Here is a 21011-nt window from a genome sequence, read left to right on the forward strand (position 1 = left end):
ATTACTGTGTTCCTAAGACTGAATAGACAGTAAGTCTGACAAAGTCACACTTAATTTGTGTAAGTGGGAAAATCCTAAGTTTGAGGAAGCTAAGTCTTTCTTGAATCACCATAACATAGAGCCACAGCTCCTGAACAAATTTTTTGTCTGGAAGCTGTTTATAGACTAGAACCTCTCATGGAAACTGAGGATGGATCCTCTTGGGAAGTGACCCTGCTGTACTTCTAATAAGTTAACCTAAAAATCTTTCTCCTAGCTTTCTCCAAAAAGACCTTAGCCAATTTACCAAGTGAAATTGAAGAAAAACAAATCATACCAAAGAAAAACAATCATATTTTTCAGTGTTTACTGGATAATGGCTTTTCCCTTGGAACCCAAACTGCACTATGATTTACCAGGCTGGATAAGGTTTAAGAAGGAATGAGGTCTAATCATCAATAACATTTTGGCTCAGGTCAATCTTACAGTGAGTCCACGATGTGCCCAAAACTATTCCACATTTATTTCCTCAACTCTGGAAAGCACAGCTTGTTGAGACATACTCAGAAACTTGGAGAACCCCCACAGTGGATCCCTGACCAATTATAATTAGGGTTGCCATGGATTAAGGATGATTAAATAGGAACTGTCAAATGGAGATCTTTAGAAATTACACTCTACCAAAGCAGTGAAACAAATGCAACAGGACATTCTGGGAAGACTGCTAGTGTTTCTGACACCATCAAAAAGAATCCCAGCACATACCCATTCAATTCACCTATTTGGCCTATGGATAAGGCAGACTGATCTTGAGGAATAAGAGCATACTATTATAAATTTAACTGGGTGGTAACTACAACTGCAGCTGTATTTCCTGATGTTTGCTTTATTGGAACAAATCAACACTGCCTCTTTTCTCCAGTTTGAGCTATTGATCTTAAAAACATATTTTCTCTGTAATTGTTAGTAAAGACACCAGAAATAGTAATAAATTTTGTATCCTTCCTTAGGGGTCTACCAACTCAACAGTTATCTTTTTTTCTCTTCTTCTTCTTTTTTACAGCCGCACCTGAAGCATATGGAAGTTCCCAGGTTAGGGGCTGAACCAGAGCTGCAACTGCCCTAAAGCTACTGGCCTATACCACAGCCAGAGCAGCACCCAATCCAAGCTGCATCTGTGACCTACACTACAGTTCATGGCAATGCAAGATCCTTAACCCCCTGAGAGAGACTAGGGATTAAACCAGCATCCTCATGAACACCAGTCAGATTCTTAACCTGCTGAGCCACAATGGGAACTCCCAACTAGTCCACTGGGAGCTTATTTTCTTCTCTACTCAACAGGACATCAAACAAGTCCACAACATAAATATTATCATGCTGTTTGGACCTGGTGAGCCAAAAGGAGAAAATATACTAAATATTTCATTAAGATTCACACATGCCAGAGAATGAGAGAATAAACACCACAGAAATTCAGATATATGTTATATATGTAAAATTTCTAGGGATCAGTGGTCTGGTACATGTCAAAATTTCTCTTATCAAACGGTGACTAGGGTATTGCATCTGGTACCTGCTACCTCTTAGAGGTAGACATCTAAATTTTGGTTGCAATAGGTGATGGTGACATCTTACTTCAACCTATTTACCAAATTACCCAAGAAGCTGTCAGTTTGGGGTCTAGGTTAAAAGGAGAGTTTGCAACAGAACCAGGCTTCCATTCAATCTGTCTTCCTAATTGGGTCACATGACTGAGCATACCCAATGGTGCTTTTAGTGTCTATGGCAGTTAGAAATCCTAAGGGATAGATCTGGCAGGACTTTACTGATAGATTACAGTATACCTCTTTTGAATTTTAGAGAAAAGTTATACTTTCTCTGCAAATAATTATTCTCAACTAAGAAACAGCTTTTTCCTCTCTTTGTGACTTGGTGCTACTAGAGTGCTAATACTTACTATTGGCTATTAAATAATGATGTGTCCTAAGATACTCCTACAAACAGGGTGCTGTCTGCCCACCAAGCCCTCTGTAGCAGTATTCAGTCAAGTGGAAGAGACAGATAGGTTTTTCTCTACAGGTTTTGAAGTCTCATGTAAGTTGCATGAAAAGTGGCTCCAACTTCCATGGTTCCTACTTCTGCCACATTGCCTCTTCTCTTTCTCTTTCATGTCAAGTTGCCTATCACAGCAAAATTAGAAGGAACAATTTGGGCTTTGTTCACAATTTCATACTATTCTGGAACTAGCTGAAGTGGACAGCTGCAGCACTACAGGTGCGGCAGTGAACAATAGTGGTGAAAAAAAAATTATTTCCAATGGGAAGAACTAAAACCTGTACATCTGATCGTTCATTTTGCCTGGAAGTAGAGATGGATAGAGCCACTATGAGTCATGAGCAGTAGCTAATAGTTTGGCTGAATGGCCAGCAACTTGGAAGATTATTGGAAGAAACATGAATATGATCTATAAAAGATGTATATGTGGAAAGACCTCTCCATATGGGTACAAATATGAGAACATTTTTGTCCCATACAAATGTTCACCAAACAGCAACCTTAGAGGAAGAAGATCTTAATAAGCATAAGCACAAGGTAACCATTCTTTTCCATTATTTTATTCCCATAACTGCTAAGTTGGCTCATGAAGACAATGATCATGTAAGCAGACATGGAGCTTATGTATGGGCTTAGTGACATGGATTTCCACTCAAATTGCCTGGAGCTATTGCTGAGTACCTAACCTCCTAAGAGCAAAGATCAACACTGAGCCCTTAAAATGGCACAATTCCCTGGAGAAACCAGCCAGCCACCTGGTAGCATGTTGATTACACTGTATCGCTTCCATCATTGAAGGGGCAGCTGTTTGTTCTCATTAGAAAAGTTACATATGCTAGATATGGTTTTGCCTTTCCTACCCTCAATGTTTCTGCTAAAATAACAATCTGTAGGCTTACAGAATGCCATCACCACCTTCACAGTATTGCTTCGGACAGAGAAACTCATTTAATAACAAATGAAGTACAACATTGGTTTCATGCTCATGGACTTCTCTGGTATCATTATGTTCCCCTTATCCTGAAACAGCTGGCCTAATAAAATTATGGAATGGCCTTTGGAAGACTCGGTTATGACACCAGCTGGTAACAGCACTTTATGGGGCTGAAATAATGTCATCCCAGATATAAGATATGCTTTGAATAAGCTATAAATATGTGGTGATGTTTTTCCTTTACCCAGAATCCAGGAGTTTAGGAATCATAGGACAGATATGGAAATAGCTCCATTTGTAATAATGATAATGATGCAACAGCAACATTTTGTTTCCTTAAAACTTGTTTTTAATAGTCTTACTTTCCACAGGAAGTTGTATTCCCAGAGAATACAACCTTGTATGCAACCTGAGACCACCACTGGCTACTGTGAGCATTTCATGCCACTAAAACAACAAGAAAGGATGAGGAAAATATTTCTAGTATTCAGGAGATCCTCCAGAGTGTTATTAGTCTTCCCATATTTTGTGGTAAAAATTAATGGAAAGCTAGAACAACCCAATAAAGAAGGACTGTAATGAAACAGACTTTAAAAAAAAAAAAAGGAGTTGCCCTTGTGGATCAGCAAAAATGAATCTGACTAGCATCCATAAAGACGCAAGTTTGATTCCTGGCCTTGCTCAGTGAGTTAAGGATGTGGCATTGCTATAAGCTCTGGTGGAAGTCACAGAGGCAGCTCAGATCTGGCATTGCTGTGGCTGTGGCCTAGGCCTGTGGCTACAGCTCCAATTTGACCCCTAGCCTGGGAACCTCCATATGCCTTGAGTGCGGCCCCAAAAAGACAAAAAAATAAAAAAATAAAAAACACAAGAGATTTCAGGAATGTCTTCCTACCAAGTAAGGAACCACAATTGACTGAGACGTTTTCTGAGAGTATAGAAAATATGATATGGGGGTGGGGAATGGGAAAAGTTACAAGTACCATATATGATTCCATGACCAGTTGCAAATATGAGAACACTGATAGGTGCATTTATTTCTTCCTTACTACTAACTGTGTGTGGGTGTATGTGTGTGTGTGTATACCAGTTTTCCCTTTCTCCCATTTCCTTACTCTTATAGCTTTTTTTTTTTTTTTTTTTTTTTTTTTTTTTTTGCTATGGTTACTCTCCCCTCCCTCTGCTAAAGCCAGGAGGATCTTTCTTGGCTCTTTACCCTGAGAACTTAGTGCACTTCCTGAAGGGAAAATCCATGATTATGCAAGCAAATCCTGGCTGCTGCACCTATCTTTCCAGAACTCAGGGTCATTTTTTTTTTTTTTTTTTGGTCTTTTTGTCTTTTGTTGTTGTTGTTGCTATTTCTTGGGCTGCTCCCGCGGCATATGGAGGTTCCCAGGCCAGGGGTTGAATCGGAGCTGTAGCCACCAGCCTACGCCAGAGCCACAGCAACGCGGGATCCGAGCCGCGTCTGCAACCTACACCATAGCTCATGGCAACGACGGATCGTTAACCCACTGAGCAAGGGCAGGGACAGAACCCGCAACCTCATGGTTCCTAGTCGGATTCGTCAACCACTGCGCCACGACGGGAACTCCTCCTTACTCTAACATAAGATTTCCTAATAATGGTTTTAATAGTATCTCAATATTAAAGTTATGGGATATTTAAAGGGGGATGTGACTCAGCCAGAAGAAGAATGAGTATTCCTCAAACACCGCTAAGTCACTTTGTGCATCCTCTTTTAGGGAGAGGACCAGCATGTTTTATTGTAGAAAGAATAGTTGTATCAATTCTACATGAAATAAACTGTTTTTGCCTTTATTTGGAAGTAAATATAGTTAATATGAGTGAGTGTGAATGCCATGTTGACAAGGGGAGAAGTGGACTGCTGGCCTTGCTGATCAAAAGGGGCAGCAGGCCCACCAACTGGTACCTGCTTGCAGACCCACAGAGTTAGAAGCTATGCAGAGGTACTAACTTCTTTTAGACCACTTTCACAACATCTTTTCTTGGAACTGTGAGCAACTTGCCATGCTGGACTTCACAGATTTCCTCCAAGGTCTTACTTGTTCCCACTTGTCTACCCATACTAATGCTTTAGGCAAATTAATTAGTGTCTGATCTCCCATTTCCCTTCTCCAAACACTGCCTTCCCAGCTCCTTCTATGTTTGTGTTCCACCAAATTTCTAAAACACTCCCTCATTTCCACATATACTTAGAGACTCTGTTTTCCTGACTGAAATGTAGCATGAACACAAAACTGTGGTCTTTATGCTCATTTACTCCACATAATCCTTAAAATAATACCCCCCAAAATGTACAATAATGTTATAAAAGTACGTCTCATCTATGAAATGAAAACCAAACAGGAAGCCTGGACCTAAGATTGTATGTTTCTCTGGTGATGTCTGCCTTTGGGGGTTCCAAGTCTACTAGAAGTGGATTAAATGCAATTACAGTACCCTTCCTTATGTCCCTCTGAATACTCTATATAACTTATACCTTCTATGCCCCTGACAATCATTTTGTCATAATGCTAGCTCTCTAAACATTTTCATTTCTCCTATTTCTAAAAATCCTTCTCATAGAATACTACCACCACCACCACAATCACCACTTAGGGTCTTACACCTCTTTGCTTATATTCCAAGTTTTATAATCACTCTTAATGGCATGAAAAACTGATCACACTATGATTGTGGCACACCTATAAATGTAATAAAATTCATTAACTTTAAAAAAAAAGAACCAATCGCACTACATTAGCTAATATATGACCAACTGATATTTCAGAGTCATGAGTCCAATTACCTTCCTTTTATACACTTTATTCCTATTAATGTAACCTAAATTTCAATTAACTTTTAGAATACCCATATTACATGATAATGTCATAGTGTTTGTTACCAATAAATAAAACTACTTTTCTTCTCAAAAAAAAACTGTTGTAAATCCAGGTCTCTTTTCCTTCTTTTCTATATTTGCAGTTGATTTTTTTAATCCTAAAATCCTGAATGTTAATATCAGCTCACTGAATGAGAATTAGAGGATAAGAATCAATCAATTGAAACTTGTTTCTGTCCCCCAAAAGATTAGTTGCCATTCTCAGATGTGTGTGCTCCATGAATAAGATAACAATGAATTGTGTACCTTTATTCCTTCATCTAATTGACTCACCTTATAAAAGGTCAAAGATAGGAATCTAAACTACCTGCTGCTTGACTTGGATTTTCTAGTCAACATTTTTTGGCATACTTCCTCAATTTTCTAGATATTTCTTTCTAATTGTATCAACATCTAATCCATTTTTTATTTAACTTTTCTCTAGAATGGATTTTAATAAACATATGATAGTTTACAGAAACTTTTTGATTCAGATGTTTTGATAAGACAACATTTGTATGCCTATTTGAAAACTATGAGCATCCCCATAAAACTACACAAGTGGTCATTTTGACTTTAGGATACTGTGATACAGTATTTAAAAAATTAAATGTTGTTTTTTAAAAAAATTACCAAATAGGCAAAAATGAGAAACAGAATCATCAGCATTTTCATATTTATCATCTTGTTTTTCCCTGAGTGCCCCCCCCCATCACTAGCATGGAGTTCAGAATGGGAAAATGGCAATTAATGTCTCTCATTTTAATAGAGTAAGCAAACACTTCCCCAAAAAAAGATATTTTAATGTTTGGCAAAACTACAGTAGGGAAATGTTATATCTAAACGGCTTTTTTTTTTTTTTTTGGCCACACCTGGGGCATGTAGAGATTCTTGGGCCAGGGATCGAACCTGAGCCATGGCAGTGACCCAAGACACTGCAATGACAGCCATGGATCCTTACCCTGCTGTGCAACAAGAGAACTCCCAAAACAGCTTCAGTTTTCTAGGAGATGATGCCAAATAATTGAGGATCTAGCTTTGCAATGCAGACAACAATAACAGGATTATTTGGAGATGTGTAGGGGTGGGAGAATGGATCTGAGCAAGAACATTTCCCACTAGCTGTGACCTAAAGGATGAGAATCTACCGTTAAGTTTCAGTTTGCCCTGAGGAAAGCTTTGGCTTTATGAAGCTGATGATGCACTTCATCACCTCTTGTGCTTGGGAGAATGATTCTATTTATAGTGGCATATAACATTTGCTTTATTACAAGCTTCTCTTGTATTCTGTGGGCTTTTTAATTTCAAAGACAAACAAACATCATGGGCAAATGCATTTTTTAAAAAGAGCTGAATGGATAGGCCACTTCATAAGTAGTTTTCTAGTTACAAGTTCACAGACAGGAAGTTCTAGAGGGCAAGCTCTTAAAATCCCCAGATCTTTTTATTTCGTAAGACACTGCAGGGAAAAACAGTAGATTTGACTCATATGCTCTTCAACTGTCCACTCAACTCTAAGCCATTTTTACCGAATAGTTAGATGAAGGTTTATACCAGGAGGGCTATGGACTGAATCAGAGGAATTCCAAAAGAACACCACCAGGACTGCCCATTTCTTTCACCACAGACCTGGAAGTTTTTTACCTCTCAAAGAGAATGGACTTCCCTAGGCATGGAAACAGATGTTCTCCTTCTTCCTTCCCACCCCTAATTAATGAGTTAGAAATTCAGACCTCAAGCAGTATGGATGGCTATAAACCTTAAAATTACACACAACTCACTAATGTACCAACACTGTCAAATAGTACCATCGTTGGTTGGTTGGTTATTTACGTACACATGGTAGCAGACTGTGAGCAGACAGATTTTTCTATCTTATTCACCTCTTTACCTCTGTGTCTAGCACAATGCCTGGCACAAAGCAGCTGCTTAATAAATAGTTGTTGAATAATTTAATTTCTAAACTACTATTTTTCTATCTTTATCAGTGGAAGACTATCACTCCAGCAGCTTTGATGTACCAGATACTATACAAAGTTGTGAGTGGGCCAACAGGCATGAACCTTACTCAGACTTTAGAGTTTAATTGATATTTGTGAAGTCACTTTCATTCCTGATGAGTGACATTATTATTTAACCTTAGGGAAGTTCAACATTACTGCCAAGCCTCAATCTCCTCACATTCAATTTAATGGTGGGACAAAATAACCTATAAGATTATTTAAGTTTTAAACTTATTGTAAAGGGTATGAAATGTATAAACATTATGGAAATCAATTTAAGTTTTAAAATTATAAAGCATTTTTAAAAATTTGAATACTGTCCCAAAAGGATGTTCTCCCCAGCTCAAAAAGCAATTCAGTCCCTCAAATAGATACATGCACATTATTACATAAGACACGTAAAAAATTCAGAAACTCTAGGATTGTCATACTATTATATCAGATATCTATTGTATAAAGTAACTTCCTTGAGAGAACAACATTTTACATTCAGTATCCTCTATAGGATCTAGCACTTCTTTAAAAAATAGCATTCGATATATGATTTAATGCATTGTAAACACCTTAAAAATCACCAAGGATTCTAACTTGAATGGTGAATGGTATTTAGACAATTCAAGAACTCCTTGAAATTGTATTCAAAACTGTATGTCTGTAGGCCATTTTGTAGAGTTCTTTGGTATTATCAGAGTCTCAAGATCTCTGAGGAACCAAATTGTTCCTTAACTCAATATATACTAATTGAATATCAATGACTCGCCAAGTATTATACCATGGTTTAGGCTTAGAATCTAAAATTTTTTTAAATAAATAATGAATACTGATTGCATCAAATCTTTACAAGATCTGCTTTCTCACATTCATACCATTAAAAATAATGCATATTCTATTAAACGTATTTATATCCTAAATCAGCATCAGATACTATGTAGTTATTTAATACGATATTTGCTGGTAAAATATACTTTAGAAATATACTCTTATTTGGCTTTATGGAAAATCTTCATGACGATAAAACCAAAAGGGACTGAATATAGATAGATAGATAGATAGATAGATAGATAGATAGATAGATAGATAGAGACAGACTGACATATATAAACACATATACTTATAATTTAAGAAATCTTTAGTAAATCATGCTGTTCAAACTATTTAAGCCATCTAATTCATCACAAAGCTGAGTTTCCACTTATTCCTAACAATAGAATTAAGCTACTCTTCTTTAAAAAATAAATGATGACATAAAAAAAACTTCATAAAATTGTTTTGTAAGCGGTTTCCAGGACTTTCCACTGACTGAAATAAATAGCTTTCAATTCTCTAGATGGAAAACAAAAGTAATTTTAAAATCTCAAGAAAACCTCTAATAAATTTTTCCCCTTTGGAAATGTTTTCTCTCTTGTTAATGCAATAAGCATCATGTATATCTACAGAAAATCAATATTTATATGAGAAGCTATTTAATTTTTCTGAATAAAATTATTTCTACCTTTGAGAATGGCTGCTATATTCCTGCCACAAAAATATGGAAAGGGATATTTCCCCAGATAAAGATTAAATCCTCATTTACAATAGATATTCACTTCAAATATGAAAATTCAATGTCACATGACTGAAAATAACCATTTCAAAAAATAGTTAGCTTTTACTGTTAGGAACCCATTCGTTTCTAATTCCTATACTCATCAGAACTTAGGTGCAATTAGTGATAGTGGCCAGGAGATGGTGCAGTCTCATTTCCTAAGATTTACTTCACAGGCCTTTGTTTAATTCACAATGTTGACTTTAAAGAGAAATATTTTATTAATGACACATCATAAATGGCAGGTATGAATGAAAAGGCATTCAGAAAAAAATTAGTAACTAAATTTCTCAAAAGTTTTACTCACTACTAATCACTATTATGTGAATAAAATACTCTAAAAATACTTTGAATAAGTTTTTTTCTCTCCTGTATACAAGAAACAGAAGGAGGAAAAAAGTTTAAAATAATAATTATTTAGAATTACCTCAATTTTTCAATTCCTCCTTTTGGTTCATTTCATATAATGCTGGATTGCTTTATAATGTATTTTATAATTATAAACTCTATGTCTTCAATGAAATAAAAACAAGTATAGGTTTCAAATAGAAATTTCACAACTGTTATTTTAGGGACAAAATTCATTGAAATAAAAATATTTCCTGAAATGGTGTTATTCAAGGCACATATAATGTTTAAATGTTTTCTTCAGTTAAATGCTAAAAAAAGTCTTTAGATCTCAAGTCCATTATATGCTTGTGAAAAAAAAAATAGCAATTTTAAGGCCTGGTAATCCACTCCCATACACAGTGAACACATTAATAGATGTGGGTGTGTACGGGTATGAGGTTTGTAGTACATACTCCTAGAAATACTCCAGAAAGGTAGATAGGCAGATGCATTACAGATTGTCCTGATTCAGCCTGGAATACAGTCTGTCACTAGTTACTGAATCTTTGCTGGGAAGGTAAGAAGAATCCCTAATCATACCTGGAAAAGCATAATCTAAAGCTGGCCGAAAAGGTAATGTTGGTACCAACCCAGGAGTTAGGTATGGTGACATGAAACTAGACAGCCCTCTTCCTGGAGAGGAATATGCCAACCGTAAAGGACTGATACCTAGTCTGGGATTTAAGCTATAGAGACTTGAATCACCCCCATAAGAAGCAGAAGTAGTGTGAAGGGGAGAGAAAGCTGATTTATTTCCTAGAGTTCCAAAACCAATTCCAGCTAAACTAAAATTTGAAGCTCTTGGAAAAGCTGTATTTTCCAATTCTCCTGAGTTTGCTAGGTCTCTGGTGTCTGTTTGGTGTTCCTTCCCATTTAGAACTTGTTCAATAGCTTGGACCACATCCCCTTTGCAGAACTGTAGAATGCTTTCCAGCCGGCTGCATCTGTAACTTGGGAAAATCTTGATAAGGATATCAAGAGGGTCTCTTGGTCTAGAGGACATAGGGGGAAGGCTGGCTCTGGCAGCAGTGAAGTCTTTGGCCCATTCACTTTCATTTCCTGATTCCAAATCAGAGGATGACGGGGATCTGGGACTCTCTTCACCTCCTGACTGCTCCCCAGGATGAGGAGACTGAATGCTATCATCCTTGTTCAAGTTTTCTGAAACAGATGACCTGATGTTTTGTTTTCCAATGACATCATTAGATTTAGGAGATGATCCCAAGGTAGAGTGATGGGATTTGCACACTGGTTCTTCTTGCTTACTCTGGCATGAGTCACATTTATTCTCTTTTTGTCCTGGGGAAGAGAAAAAAAAGGAATGAAACAAAGGGAAAACTTCTGGGAACACAGTACTGCCCACTCAAAATGAATGCTAGACAAAGTAACCCATTTACTCATAGTATATTAGTAATACTTATTATCCCAAAGTAAGTGATCTTAAATGAATGAGAATTTTAAAATTTCACTTGAAAATGCAGGTGTTAGAATAGTGAGAAAATACTATTTATTTTGTCATTTCAGGATTACAAAATTATACAATATACAAAAGCTGCAGTTATTTAAGAATCAGAGATGAAAGTCTATTGTTACACCTAACTGTTAACACCAGTATTTCACACTATTTACCTCATTTGGTAATTCAAGATTTTCCTAAATGTTACCCAAGCTGTGTTGTTATCTGCATAAGGGTTTTTTTCCCACAATGACACTATGCAAAAACAACTAAATAAAGCAACTGTTTAGAAAAGAAATCAGAAGGAATATGAAAATGAATATTCCATTTAAACACGAATGCTAAATTTCAACAACTGGTGTTTTAATGCTCGCATTTCAGATTCCAATTAAGTTACCTGAATAATGTGAAAAAATAACAAAACTTTTAATTTTCTTTCCAAACAAATGCAATAATAACTGCTATACCAATCTCAAAGCTAACTAGAGCTTGTATATTTCATTTTATGTGAGAGACAATGCAAAGCTGGTGTTTTTTCATAATCCTCTGTGAAATATAGACTTTCTTTTTAAATATCTAGGAAATATCAATAAAAGAATCTATAATCAAATTGTCTCTAAAAGAAAATTATTAACTATATTATTTTCATTAGTGCAATCTGTATATATCTTCAAAGTGTCTTGTAAAAATATTAAGTCATTTGCTTAAAATCACAACTCCTTTCCAATATTAACGAAAATTTTTCAAAAATATTTTTATACAAAAATCTGATTTTCTACTCAAGCATGTTGAACATATGACTATTAATAAAACATGAATGTCTTTAAAACCCTTTGCAAGGCTAACGTCAGGAAAATAATAATAATTTTTTTTATTTTGGTTTACATTTCCTCCTATAGATATACTTTATTTCTATTTCCATTAGAAAGAATAAACTGTCAATAGGGTACTCAGAATATTACTGTCAAGCTTTCTTTTTGTACAAAGTTTATGAATGTAACAAAACAAATATTGCCTAAAGTGGTGATTTGTAAACACAATTTTTAATACTCCTAATGTTTTCTAAAGGATCTGCCAAAAATTCTGAAGAAGTACATAGTTTATTTTAAAATTAAATTGTTACAATACAACACTTTGAGGGTTAAAAGGCTGTCATTATATCAAATATATGACAAAAGAAAAGGTATTGCTGCTGCAAATCACAGACTCTCTAGTATTTTCATACTTAAATAAAAGATTAAAATTTATCTAACGAAGTGGAGATGGATTGGCCTTGGTCTCCCATTCCATTTTATTTATAAATATGATTGACATAATATGACCTCCTGAACATGTAAGGTATCAAAATTCCTTTTCCACAGTAACTCATACATAAGATAATTTTTGTTATTACATTGTACTTACGGAATGCAATATAATGTAATGAAATATTGATTGCATAAGACTATCTAGAAAATAAGTTGTCTTTAAAATACTGTGGTAACATTAAAAATTCAGGGACGTTTTCTAAGTAATAATTTACTATATTATTAAATAATTTCCTAGGATACAACATGTCTAGGATTTACACCAAGAATACCAAAATGACATTTTCAGTGCTAAATTTTTTAAGGGAAGGGAGTAAAAAATAGACTTTGGTAGATTTCAGTCTCTTTCCCATTTCTAGTTGGTTTGTCTCAAAGTTTTCCACGCAAAATCAGATTAACTCTGGTTTTACAGCTGAGATTACAGAGAGAGCTCAAAACGCAGCTTCTCTCACTAAGCTTTTCACTCAATGCTGGCTCTCATAGATAAAGTTATAGCAACTTGCACTGTATTCCCAGCATGAGTTGCTCAACTGATCATGCAGTCTTCATTTTTTTCTTTACTTTATCCTATCACTTAAGGAAACAGAAAGCCCTTCTGGGTGAATGTTGTAGGTCTCTAACACCCTAACTTTCATATTGCAGATGCAGTTTCCAAGAATTTAAATAAGTGCTTCTTTTAAACAACGTTTTTTGCCGGCCTCCAGGGCATGGCTGCTTATTTCAAACACTTTTTCCCTCCAAAACAACCATTTTTCTTTTTCAAAGAGCAAATGTAAGACCTACTCACCTTGTTTTCCTTCTGTATAATCCTGCTGAAAAATCTTGCAAGCAGGGGTCGCCAGACCACTAGCCTGTCTCAAGGCACTCAGTCCCAGGGCAGTCACCACCGCAGAGCTGCTCGCAGTTTGGAGATTCTCCGTTCTCCTGCTGCCTCCAGATGTCTGACCCCCGGGCCCCGAGGGTCCAGAGTACAGAAGCCTTTGGAGTCCCTGGGCCTCACTCTCCTCCTGGGCCTGCTGCCTGCGCAGCGCCACCTGTGCAGCCATGACTCGCTGGCGCTCAGCGATCAGGGTGCACTTAGCACACGCGCAGTCCCGCCAGCGGCAGAAACGCTTGTGCCCCTTGAGGGCCGACACGACACCGTGGTTGCGACAACGCGCACACTTGGGTGTGCGTGGGTAGCTGCAGGCCACGGCGCCCACCCCCCTTTCCAGTCCAGCAGCTTGTGGGCAGCCTCCACTTCCCGAGGTGGCGGCTGTTGCTGCCCGCAGAAAGAGGCTGGGTGGCCGCAAGAAAGTTGGAGGAAGGGGTATCCCCGGGGGAACTGGTAACATCGGAGACTGTGGATGAGGTGCCGCTGCCACCAGCCCCGGGGCCAGGCTGGGTCGGCCGCTGCTGCTGAGGTCTCTGCTGCCACACTGTGACTGCTCCATTTCTAAGAAAAGTCTGGCGAGGGGTCGCAACAGAAGAGTGCGTATCCACAGCTAACTCTGCCGGAATGCGGGGCCAGCGAGAACGGGCCTTGGTCCCGCTTCCTCCCACCTACACACCAAGAGACTACAATGCCCGCGGTGAGTTTCGGACAACCGCTTACAGAGCTAGAGACTTTCAGAGGCGCAGATATCCACTGAGGCTCTTAGAGTCCCGGGGCACTAAGTTAATGCCCCCATATTCCGAGGGCCTTCGGAGCAGGTGAAAGCGAGACTGCAGAGACTACCCCGACAACCGGATCTACTGGCCCGGGGCTGAAGCCTGGGGAGGGCGGGCCAAGGGCGGAGAGTGAGGACCAGACCATCTGGAAGGAGGGGCAGTGGGAGTTACAATAAACTGTCTGGATGGGCTGTAAATACACACACACACACACACACACACACACACACACACACGAAAAATGCCCTTTTCTCCCACTGGCTTCCCCATGAATTCCTCAATTATATTTTTGGTAAGATAATCTTCACTCCCTCCCCCAAGTCTCTTACTGTTCTTCTTAAACTAAGAAACATTTGAAATCCCCCTTTCCTGATTCCTTGCTTCTCCTAGGAAAGTAGGAAGATTTGGAGTTCTTTTCTTTCCTTTACCCGCATGAAGTCTTTAGGATGGTGCATATTAGTGAGAAAGCATAGTTTAACTACCTAAAAATGTTACCCACCTGAAATCTGCCTTATTTTAAATGGGTATTAGGGCTGTGTCAAAACAGTGGATAAATAATTATGGGAACTGATTCACGTTCAGAATCTTCTCACTCGACCTGTTTATTACAGATGCAAATTTGGATTCTATATATCACTATAGTTTGAAACATTATTGCCCAAAAAAGGCTTTATGAATTTATCTGTAATTATTTATAGGTAGCAATTTATTAAAAACTGTTTCAAAAATACTTCATGTTTGTATTGTAAAGTATTGGGGAGGGCTGTCTAGACCATTCTTAAAACATACTACATTAAATGTACTCCTGAAATATACATTCCTTTAATTGTAGGAAAAGATTATACTCTTAAAAGACCACTCGAGGCAGAAAATACCCGAGTGTTTGTTCTTAACGGAAAGGAGAGTCAGGCCTCTATCAGTTTTTCGAGATAATATTCAACTGTCTCGACAGGCCTAATCCAACATTCTAGTTCTAGGATGGCAAGCAATGATGACATTTTTACCATTCCACCTACTGATGTCCAAGACAGACACTGCTAATCAATCTAGGCTTTTTCCTGCCTGCTCACTTCACATCATCACATCCTTGCATACTGATATTGTGACATTCTATAATAGATGTTTCTCATCCTTCCTAAGCATTGGAACTACCTAGAGAACTTTTAAAAGTTAAATACTTCAAACCAAGTATTCAGATTCTTTTGGCTCTGAGTTCTTTTAAACTCTCAAGGTGAAGATTACATATATCCAAGATTTAGTACTGCCACTCTAGGAATTCCTTACCTCTGCAGATTCTCTAGTACCCAAACTTTCTCACATCATTATATCTTTGCTCAAGACATTCTTACCTAAAATCTAGTTATTCTCTAACTGTGGAACTCATATCCAATGTATAATAAATTAGTTTTCAGCGCTATATTGATCATTAGAATACAGTTAATTACCTAGTGAGAAAACAAATTCTTTTTCTTTTATTTTTAAAGACGTAGTTACATAAAGGAGAAGTATGTATGACATTATAATTTGTTAAGCCTTAATAATTATTCTTTAAAAAAAATAAAGCCCCAGCAAGTAAAAGTGTTTACATGGAATTTAACACTATTTTTCTGTTTTTATTTGATTTTCAAAGTGACCTTGCAATTATGGCAACTGATATTGGCTTTCATCCAAAAAAGTGAAAATAATTCTTTATTATAATTAAATTATATCCTGATTTACAATGTTGTACCAACTTCTGCTGTACAGCAAAGTGACTCAGCCATATATATATATATATATATATATATATATACACACACACACAAACGTATATATTCATATATACATACACACACACACACACACACACACACACACACACACACTCCCCGGTCTTATATTATCTTTCATCATGGTCTGTCCCAAGAGACTAGAATATAGTTCCCTGTGCTATAGAGTATGACCTCACTGCTTATCCATTCTAAGTGTAACAGTAAAATAATTATTAAAGTAACTATTTATCTAAAATGTGTGTCTATGGAAATTAAAAATGATAAAATATGCGAAAGACTGAAAACAAACTTTGCTGATAAAAATTTAAAATGAGAAAAATAAACTGAGCGATATAACATTTCCATGTGTGAGAAGACTCAACACTGTTAAGAAGACAGTTCTTCTATATTGATTTATAGATCTATCCAACCTCAATCAAAATTACAGCCAGTTTTGTTTGGTATTGTCAAATCCTCCATAAAATTCATTTGAAAATTCAAAGAAAGAAACTGGAATAACCAAAACATCTTTAAAAAATGATAAAGTTGCTGAGCTAAAAATATTTTAAGAATTATTATGAAGTTATAATAATCAAACTGTGCATTATTGGTAAAAAGATAGAAAAATCAACCAACATGACAGAATAAACAGTTTAGATATAGATTGACCCATAAAGAGACAACAAATTCTAGACAAAGGGGCAGAGACAATTCAGTGGAGAAAGGATAATTTTTTCCCAAGAAATTTTGCTGGAACAATTGAAAATATGTATGAAAAAAAAAACTTTGACCCATATTTCATGCAACTTACAAAAACTGACTCAAAATGGATCACAGACCTAAATAGAAGTCATAAAATCATACAGCACCAGAAAACACCTTGCAACTGTGAGTTATGCAAAGACTTCTTAGTACAAAGTATGATCCATAAAAAGAGCAAGTTGATAAATTGTACTTCATCAAAATTAAATACTTTTCTTCTTCAAAAGACACTATCAAGAGTCTGAAAAAAACAGTTGTAATGTGTATATCTGACAAAAGATGTATCACAATATATAAAGAAATTTCAAAATTCATTAAGAACAAAATAAATATTTTAAATGATTTGATCAAACTAACATGTCACCAGGGAAGATACACGGATGACAAGCAGGCACAACAAAAAATGCTAAACATCATTAATCACCAGGAAAATCAAACTTACCATGAAATACCACTATACATCTATTAAAATGGCTAAAATTTGAAAGGTTGACCATATCAAGTATCTGCAAGAATGTGGAGTAGCTAAGACTTTCAAACACAGCTGGAATGTAAAAACGGTATAATAACTATGCAAAGCAACTGAGAATTTCTTTAAAAACTATACATGCGCCTGTCATACATTCCAGACATTCCCTTCTACTCCTAGGTATCAACCAATGGGAAATTAAGCAAATGTCCACCAAAGACACAAAATCTCATAGTAGCTTTATTCATATATCAGCTGGAAAAACCCTAATGTCCATCAACAGTTGGTTAATCATCTATAATAGACTAATACTTGTCAACAAACAAAAGTACACTGATATATGCTATGACATGAATGAATCTAAAAAATAATTACTCTGAGAGAAACAAGACAAAAATGAGTATATTCTATATGCTGTAATTTATATAAGATCCTAGAAATCTATGGTGACAGGAAGGACATCAGCAGTTCCTAGGAACAGGTTGTAGAAGGACAGTGAAAGATGGTCAAGAGGAATTACAAAGGATCAAAGAAAATATGTTGGAGATGATGAATATGTTAGTTATTTTCCTGTGGTAATGATTTTACTTGTGTATACATATGTCAAACCCTACCAATTGTTATATTAAATGTGTGCAGTGCAGTTTATTATATACCAATTACACTTTCATAAGGCTGTTATTAAAAATAAACACTCCTTGTTACCTCTGGAAGAAGGAGGCATAGAATAACAGGAAAGCATTCTAAGCAAAGATAATCCTTACCTTAGTACCCAAAGCTGGAGCAATGATTTTTAAAACTTTTATTTCTTCTCAAATACACTGGGAAGCCTGAATCTCTTCTCTACTCATAATAGCACTATGTGCTCTCTCTTTTTCTCAAATTACGTATACTTTTCCCCCTTTTTAAAAACTCTACCCAACAGCAACTGAATACTCTGACTATTCTTATAAATCACTGAGATGTTAACAGCTACAATTTAGCAGTGGCAACAGTTTCATCAAATTAAAAGGTGATGAGAAAGTAGAAACGTGTTTTTTAATTAAACTATATAACAGAATTACAAACATCATTTACAAATTTGTTCTAAACAAAGTAAAAGATACTAGTCTGATAAATGGGAAAGCTAGAGGCATATCAGAAGGAAGGAAGGGAAGCTAATAAGTAGAATTTCTCCCAAGCTCAAAAACATCTACCCATCTCCTTTTTAAATTATTATTCATTTTTATTCCAATTCCTGTTCACTCTAAACTCTTATAGTCAACTGCCATTTTTTGTTTGGTTCACAATACCAACCACTCAGCACAGAGGAGTGGAAGTGTGAATCAGCAACATGAATACAGACTTGGTTCTGGTAGTAATTAAGCTATAAAAGCTAAGCAAGACACCTGACCTCTCAGCTTCACTATTTTCACTGGGCAACTGAAAAAAAGTAAGCCATACACAAAGATAATTCCAAGTCTGTGGTTCATTTCATTTAACAAGTCTAGTCTGAAGTTATTTTTCAGTAATGTTCTTGATCTTTAACGAACCTCATTACTATCCCTGCTAAGACCTCCATCAAAGCATCTTTCCTCCTGGTAGAATATCCTACACTAATCTTTGGAAAAGTAAAGTTAAAGAATACAAGCTTAGCTTGGCTGGAAGTTTCAGGAGGACTGGAGATTAGAAAGGAAAGGGTCTAAGTTGTTTATTTGTTTGTGCATAAACAAATACAATTCACTCCATGGCTTCAGAATGCATGTGAGCACACATTATAGAGCCCATCTACTCCAAGGCTTCCCAGAGTCACACTGTGTATGCTAATGTCATTTTTTGTCAGTTTTGAGGGGAAGTTTGAACTTCATTTCCCTTTCCCTGGGGTTCTTCAAAAGGCAATTGAGCATTATCATGATTGAGAGGCCACAGTTTGCAGAGTGACATTAATTTCAGCCCTTGGACTGTGGCCCATCAAATAGCGAGGCATTGAAGGTCTGGGAAGAAATGGCCTCCTCTTGGACATAGCCTTTCCTGGATTATTGTTGGAGGCAGAATGAACAATTTGATGATATACATAATTGCCAAGAAATGTCACTCCCCCAAAACCAGTATCTACCAGTAAATGCTCCCTCTGCAAATACTCTGCAGCTAGGTAGAGATAATTCATTACCCTAGAGCTGTAACTCACCATAGCATTGCGCATCCAGGAAACAGGACTTCCCTGAAGCATGTAATCTCTGATTCCTTACTCTGAGACACCAAGAAGCCAGCTGGAGACCATACACATTGTGCCCCTACCATCGAGGGAACACAGATTGCAAAAGCGAGTAGAAGTAACTGTTTTCTTTTATTGCTTTACTACCCTTTTCATATCAGTTGGGGACGCTTATCTGGAATCAAGAAATCAAGAAGCTAAGACTGATAAGGAATGGAAAAGTGCCTATTTTTTATACTAATTTCTAAACACCCAGCTCATATTAAATACTCAACATATCTCTGAAAATAAAGAATGAATGCCATAAGACTTATTTGTGGGTTTGCTGAATGGGCACTTATATTACAATACTTTTCCTTTGTATTCTGAAATTTTTGAGAACTAATTTCCAGGCACTAAAAATTAATCATTTTCAGTTTTAACTTCATGGTGTTTATACAAGCTGGACTGTGATTTCATTATAAGTATTGTTTACTTTTGTTTAACATTAAATGAGGTAATTTTATGACCATTTTTCTCAAAAAAAAAACTTACGAAACTCTACAGTTATACTATCGTGCCACTGTAACTGTTTTCCAGTGTTTTCCAAAATGTTTAGATCTAAGTACATAATTGCTTATGAATGTGATGAATTAATGCGTCACTGTATTTGCCTGTAATCTTTTTTCTGCATATAAGATGGTTATAATAGTACTGTACATACAGCACTTTTAATTTAACATTGTATACATTTTCCATTTTAAACACCTTTTGCAAACATCAGCTCTAATAGCCATATAATTTTCCAATATTTAGTCATACAATAATTACTTAATTCTTCTAATAAAGGATATGTATGTTTCATTTCTGTTTTAAATAAAGAAGGAATGAATATGGGAGTTTGAAAATGTTTTCTATATTTCAAATGATCTCTTTAGAATAAACTCCTATAAATAAAAGTAAAGTACTGAATTAAAGGTTGTGGATTTTTTTAAACTTTTGATTTATGTCACTAACTTTTTTCCTAAAGAGGTCATATGAATTTGAATTCTAATATGCAGTTCCTTTCATCATTATCCCACATATTCTTTTTATTTTAAATGAGAGTGGTTTCCTTACCAGGAAACTGATGCCGTTTTCTCCTAAACTAACAGTGATAACCTCGAAGCCCATTAGGAAAATAATTCTTAAGGTTTCAGTTCATAGAAAGATAATGACCATTTTGCAAATCTCTGGTTGAGTATGACTGGGAGGAACTGAAGCAAAACATGGCAAAAGCTCCCATCACTGTAACATAGCCTGATGGTTCTCTGAGTAAATTACATGGCCTTTTGTGAACTTGCTGATTTAAATAATTCTTTATAAAAGAGTGCTGTTGACTTAAAGTCTAGAACAAGAAACCTTGGTGCCATTGTGGTTAATTGTGTAAGCCCATGTTCAAAAGCTATGCTTTTTATTTAGTTTATTCTAACGGATCTAAGTCAACAGCACAAATAGGGCTCAGAACTTATGAAATTCTTGTTTTTTAACTCACAGGATATTTAAAATAAATTCATGCTCAGATATTGAGATAAGCTTTGCAATTTGTCTTACACCGAATAGAATCTACC

At 36.3% G+C, this 21011-nt stretch overlaps 1 protein-coding gene across 1 annotated transcript; it reads right to left on the minus strand.

Moving 5' to 3' along the window:
• Positions 10010-14894, minus strand: DMRTA1 (DMRT like family A1). Its single transcript, XM_003121880.4, has 2 exons — positions 13384-14894; positions 10010-11132 (listed from the first exon to the last, which is right to left on the minus strand). Exons 1-2 carry the CDS (start codon positions 14027-14029, stop codon positions 10285-10287), a joined length of 1494 nt encoding a protein of 497 aa, XP_003121928.1. The 5' UTR covers positions 14030-14894; the 3' UTR covers positions 10010-10284.

The sequence above is a fragment of the Sus scrofa genome, chromosome 1 (genome assembly GCF_000003025.6).
Source record: "Sus scrofa isolate TJ Tabasco breed Duroc chromosome 1, Sscrofa11.1, whole genome shotgun sequence".
NCBI classification, from domain to species: domain Eukaryota; kingdom Metazoa; phylum Chordata; class Mammalia; order Artiodactyla; family Suidae; genus Sus; species Sus scrofa.

Bases quoted from the DNA above. Each gene is read 5' to 3' on its own strand.
- DMRTA1 (XM_003121880.4), bottom strand. From the start codon at position 14,029: ATGGAGCAGTCACAGTGTGGCAGCAGAGACCTCAGCAGCAGCGGCCGA. The intron at 11,133-13,383 runs GTGAGTAGGTCT...TCTCTTCCCCAG, and splicing joins TTATACAGAAGGAAAACAAG to GACAAAAAGAGAATAAATGT.